This window comes from Salvelinus namaycush, chromosome 2 (assembly GCF_016432855.1).
Source record: "Salvelinus namaycush isolate Seneca chromosome 2, SaNama_1.0, whole genome shotgun sequence".
NCBI lineage: Eukaryota > Metazoa > Chordata > Actinopteri > Salmoniformes > Salmonidae > Salvelinus > Salvelinus namaycush.
Genome location: NC_052308.1, coordinates 32,034,861 through 32,040,871, shown reverse-complemented (window position 1 = coordinate 32,040,871; position 6,011 = coordinate 32,034,861). Strand labels below are relative to the sequence as shown.

General features: G+C 41.3%; 1 protein-coding gene across 1 annotated transcript; it reads right to left on the bottom strand.

Moving 5' to 3' along the window:
- Nucleotides 1-2,736: 2,736 nt before the first annotated feature.
- LOC120025352 (caveolin-3-like) lies at nt 2,737-5,176 on the bottom strand. The gene is made up of 2 exons (XM_038969893.1): nt 4,971-5,176; nt 2,737-3,314 (listed from the first exon to the last, which is right to left on the bottom strand). The coding sequence occupies exons 1-2, from the start codon at nt 5,085-5,087 to the stop codon at nt 2,973-2,975; spliced, it is 459 nt and encodes a 152-aa protein (XP_038825821.1). The 5' UTR covers nt 5,088-5,176; the 3' UTR covers nt 2,737-2,972.
- Nucleotides 5,177-6,011: the final 835 nt, after the last annotated feature.

Sequence of the window (6,011 nt, the reverse complement as noted above, 5' to 3'; positions counted from 1 at the left end):
GCCCTCCTTCCAACGGTAACCCCCCCCCCCCCCCCGCAGGTCAGAACTGTGATTCCCCCCTCCCAAACCTTCACCGCCGCCTCAAACCCAGACTTGTCCTTCCCCTTCTCTGGTCCCGCTCCAGGGGAGACTCACCTAATACTATTGCATTGCACTGCTTTTTTTTGTATCAGACACAGTTGGTCAATAATAGAATGAACAATTGATTGTTGTACAGATGAAGCAGATTTATTTGGGGACATTTTGTTGAATGTCTCCTCTCACAGCCAAATGTCCTGTCGCAGATCAGAGTGAGTCATCCATTGATTGTGTTTTCATACTGATGGATTTATGTATTTGGTCTGCGGAGGAGGACAGTAGGTGGTGAATGGAAAATGAAGGACTGACTGTCTGTCACTCCAAACTAAGGAAAGGAGAGGAGAGAGCTGTGTTCTTCTCACCATGGACTTAAAGGCGATTAACATGCCACAGACTCTGTGTCAAAGAGTTCTGTAATAGTGGTTTGGGTTGTGAATACTGACCAATCCAGAGGGACATTTTAACTTTGTCAACCTGAAGGTTAAGCTACTCTCCTGTTGCTTATGTCTTGCTGCATCGCACCATGTGTTAGTTCACACACCCAGTACGTTTCAACTATCCAGTTTGTGAAATGTCCTAGCTTTATAAAAATGGTGATATCTGTCAAGTTGTTAAAGCGGCAATCAGCAGTTGAAACAATGACAAAGAGTTCTGCCTGCCCCTGTTTCGGTAAAAAGCTGAAATGTAACCACTCTCAAATTCATAGACAGCTATGGAAACACGGACTGACCATCCATGATATCAAAAGTATCATTTGAGGCTATAAAGTGTTTGTTTACATTTACTTTCTTTACAAACATTGGAGTAAAACAAGCTTATATTTTGGGTTCTGATGGTGTACAACAAGTTGATTTAAGCTTGAGGCATTTATAATTATATTCTTTAAGAATCAATGTGTACATATCATTAATTTATAAGTTCAAAAATGGATGTAGCAACTGCAGATTGCCCCTTTAAGGTTAACTTACTTATTCTTACAGAAAGCAACTCAACAAACTAGCCACCATTTCCCCCTAGGATGAACACACACGTCCAAATGTACTTCTATGAAAATTGTGGTGTATTTTGGCATAATTACTCTGTCTGTACTTTTTAAGTGTTAGGCTGGTGTCTTCTATGTTGCTAAATATGATTGAGAAATGGATTGCACACACTCAGAACACTCCGAATTGGAGGAGAAACCTCATTGTATTCAATGTATTTTAGAAACTATTGCATAAAGAGGGTGACCTGCCTTAATATTGAATCTACTTGACACACCGTTGCTTGTACACATCAAAAATGTCAGTATCAAAAGGCAGAAGTTTGCTTCTCCTTTTACTGTAAATGTTTTGGTTTTCAACTTGTCCTTAAGGCTACTGAACATTTAGTAGAAAACATAATTGTCTTATTTGTATTTAGAGTGTTGTATTTTGGAAAAGTATCTCTTATTTATTTGAAATAAATTGTATGTGTTCTATCAAGTGAGTCTGAATTAATTTTTTGGCGTCAAATGGAGTTGGAGCTCGTGTTGAGCCTCTGTAACTCTAATTTAACCATTCAATTTTGTTAGAGGCTGACTCATGCACATACATTTCTTAGAAAGAAGGAGACAGTTAGAGCAATTCTACTTTTCTTGGTATGGTTTTCAGTATTGTCAATCACAACCTGCCATGTCAGGATCCAGACCAGTGGTTCGCAATTGGCTTTTCTATCCCTACCTTCCGATGAGCAGAACTGTTCTTGGTTCCACCTGGTGACAAAAAGAAGGAATGACAGGGCAATGGAGACCTGAACAGGGGTGGAGACCAAGAGGATGTACTAAGGGCACAGAATGTTTCAAGGCTCTTGTGGATGTTTTGAAATAATAACAATCTGTGATATCAATTCAAATAAACCCAAATAGTGCTCTCCCACTCATAAGTCAACAACAGGTATTTTGTACATCTCTTTCTCAATCAATACATAAACAAATGCAATATTACCAATGTTGTGTATCTTTAGTGAGATATTTAGCATACACTCTGATACCACGCACTTGGCTGAATTGTAGGACCTGTGACTAGAACATTCCACTTGTAATTTTAAAACCTGGGTCTCCTTTTTTCCTAATGTTCTTACAGTTTGTACACCCACACAGTCAAGTTATTGGAAGCTTATGTGAATGAAATGTGAAGCAAAATTGACAATTTAGGATGTGTTTAATCAAAATGATTCAGTAAAGAAACTGCATCTTATTAATTTTGTAAAACATGATATAATCTTGTTCAAGCACTACAATTATCTTTTCCATTGCACTACATCGACTAGTTTACCATTAGGAACAACACACACACACACACACACACACACACACACACACACACACACACACACACACACACACACACACACACACACACACACACACACACACACACACACACACACACACACACCTGACTTTAATATAGTATATCAATTCAGAATTGGCCAATATAGTAGAGATTGTATATTGTCCTATGGGTGCTGCAATGCCGTTAGTGTCACTGGGGTGTTTATGTCATGTGACCGAGGAGCCATTTTCCTCAGCATCGCAAAATACATTCACTCTGGGTCACACGTCCTGCCCATGCCATGGCTGCCAGCCCTATATTCCCTTAATGAACAGACAGCTCTCTGCCTTCCAACAGAGCCAGAGCTGTCACCCAACCATGCTGCAGCTGTCACAGAGCCTCTTGTGGCACTGGTCGCTGTGAGCATGTCAGGACTCAAAGGGCTGAGACTGGCGAGGCCTTGGGCTTTGGGCTGGGTAAGGGTAGCGGGCGGGTGTCTTGGGAAATATGAGGACACCAGGACTGGTCATCTGGTCTGGCGGATAAAAAGGGTGTAGCGTTTCATCCAAACACGTGTAAACACTGCGGTGGTGTGAGTGTCTAGACCTCTTTGCGCAGGGCCACTTTCACACTGCTGAAGATCTTGCCCAGGGCTTCAAAGAAGGGGTCACAGAAGGTCTGGATGCAGAGGGAGTAGATGCGACTGATGCACTGGGACTCGATCAGGCAGCTCTTGATACAGGGTACCACAGCCCAGATGTGACAGAATGAGATGCAGGCGAAGAGGAAGCCCCAGAGCAGAGCCATAGGGATGCCGAAGATGGCTGAGAGGATGCGGTAGCACCAGTACTTGGACACGGTGAAGGTGGTGTAGCTGAGCTTCCACACCCCATCCAGACTGTGTGTGCCATCGGGCTCTGCGATCACATCCTCAAACTCCACCTGCAGGGAGGGAATACCATGGACAACGTTAGTGGAACCTCACTGAGGAAAGAGTTGAGGGTTGTCTGAGTACCCAACACCAGAGCCAGGATTCAATCAACGGCACGTTGTCATTCAAGCCCATTGCACTGCTGACAATATGCCTTTTAAAGGTAATTTTCGCAATGTTCATGAAGCAGTCACGGTAAATGCTGAGGATGTCGGCTCAAGCGTAAATTCCCTTTTAAAGTCAAGAGCAATGCGCTTGGTGACAATGCACCCTTGATTAAATCCCTTCACAGTTTCCTCACTAATCAATGTGATCCATGTGATATGTAAACATACATGTGTTATTGTAACTCAGCACCATGACTGTTATCATCACTAATGCCTGGGATACATAGTAATGAAATAAACACAGTTTACTGGGGGACTATACCATGCTCATATCTGTTCTGTGTCCTAACATAATCTTTGTTTAATTATGAGTGACGAGAACCCTGTCAACTTTCAGGTGATTGTTTGTTACTTTGCACTTATCTCAGTGCCAGTGTAGCTTAAAACTATGTCCCTCAGTTTTGCACACTTGATGAATATGTATAGTCCGAACTAATCTCAGATCACGATTTGGATCAAGTTTCCGGAAACTAAGAGTTCCTTCATGTAAAATGCAGTTTGTAATTGCTTGTTGTATTCAGTATCCAATACCCGGTCCTTACAAAATCCTGGCTCACTGTTGCATAGACATCTGCAACTCAACACTGAATGGTAATGAACTTGTCAGTGATCATGACAGGGGGATGTTACATGCAACAGATTCCTAACAAAGCTAAACCAATTTTCATAATTTGAAATATTATAAGAAGTTCTACTTCTGAATCCCAGTCTATTCATTTTAACACACCTTTAAAATTGTAGACATGCTTTCCATACTTAGTATTTTAACATAACATTTCTTAGTACGATTTAGATGAGCAGTTGAAATTGACAAAAACAGAAAAAACAAGCTAAGTTTTAAATTAATGATTTGACAACAGGAAAATGTCATTCTGTACGTTTTTTTAAAACTTCAAGCTCATACTGTAACTTAAACTACAAAGATCGTGTAGATAATACTGGATTATAGAACGTGTTCCATTCGATATAAATCCTATCATCTACTTAACATGTACAAAATGTTTCACAATAAAATCCAGAGAAGTAGTGCCCTTGGTCTTCACATGTAAGAAACATGCTTAACATGACTCACTCAAGTAAATGAACGTTTTGCCATACGCCCTGTTTTATCTCCTTCCATGCTCTCCTGAGCTCTGGGGAAATATAGCACCGTGATTGCTACTAATGTATGTAAACGTGAAAAACACAAGAAAAACAGTGATGAAGCTCCAAAAAGAATCAGCCTCATAATTTCCCCTTCTGTCACACCCCTTCAGTCCCATTCCAGAAATAAACCCTGGGTGCCGTGCTGAGGCACAAGGCCTTGGGACTATTTTGGGACCTTCCTGGCAGGAACACAGCAACATACTACAGTGTACTGTGTTGACTTTAAGTTTAGACTTTAGACTTACGTTTTAAACTAAGGTTTAGAACTTGTCTTTCCTTACTTTAAGCAAAAAGGAGTTAAACCTGTGAATTCAGTGTGTGTGTGAGTGGATGGCGTCATCATGGTTCACCTACCTTGATCACATCCTCATTGATCAATTTGGGGTCTCTGTTGATCAGATCGATCTCCTTGGTGTGGCTGTCCTTCACAATCTTCTCCTCGTTGGTGTTGTACTGGTACTGGTCGGCCATGGTGGGGCCGTGGGCCTAGACTTGGGCAGAGTCAGGGAGAGTAGTAAGGCGTGGAGGGCTGGGGCCAAGGACAGCGAGAGTGAACCCACAAAAGTAGACTGCAGGCAGCCCCCTCAGTCTCACTGATCCCCCCTCTCACTACTGTGATGACACGGCTGAAATGCAAGTGGACAGCTGCTGCAGACGTCCTGCTGAAAATGGGGACCTAACGCCACACACACACTATAGCTCACACAGAGCAAAAGTATGTCATAAAGGGGACCACAGAGCCGTGTCAAATTTCACACTGGGCTGTGGGGTCAGCTGGGCAAGGTTTACATGGTGACATGAATTTCCACCGCAGTGAGGACTCTCCTACTCCTGCTCCGACTAACGCCAACAGTTCACTACTGTACGATCCACACTGACCCAAAACTTCCAGAAAGGAAGAATGTAGGTCTTTGTCATAAACAGTAATCCACTGAATATACTGTATGCGTAGTTAGCAAAGTACAAATGTAGGATCTTCATTTGATTACCCCGTTGTTGCAGAAAATTTCCTGCACAGAAAAACATTCAAACTTGCAGTGTACTCTAGATTTAAAAAGGCTTCTACAGTTTGTAATTTTCACTTTAACATTTCAGAATTGATTTACCCTAACAAAACATTTATCAACCCCTACAAAAATGTCTATTGACTATTATCCACACATTAATTCACATTTCCTGTTGCAGCAGGATTATTTTCCTGCTGTGAGAAAATGATCAAATTAATATCCTACATCTGTATAAGTAAATGTCCACATTTTTTTCTAAATGAGTGACAACTGATAAAGGGATTAATAAGTAAAGGATGAGAAGGATCATACATTGAATTTTCCAGATCAGTCATCATTCAACAAATTTTTTGTTGAATGATTTGATTTTGTTTTGATTCTCCTTTTC

Excerpts from the sequence above, each read along its gene's own strand:
- LOC120025352 (XM_038969893.1), bottom strand. The coding sequence starts at position 5,087 with ATGGCCGACCAGTACCAGTACAACACCAACGAGGAGAAGATTGTGAAG. Across the intron at positions 3,315-4,970 it reads TCAATGAGGATGTGATCAAG|GTGGAGTTTGAGGATGTGAT; the intron begins GTAGGTGAACCA and ends CCCTCCCTGCAG.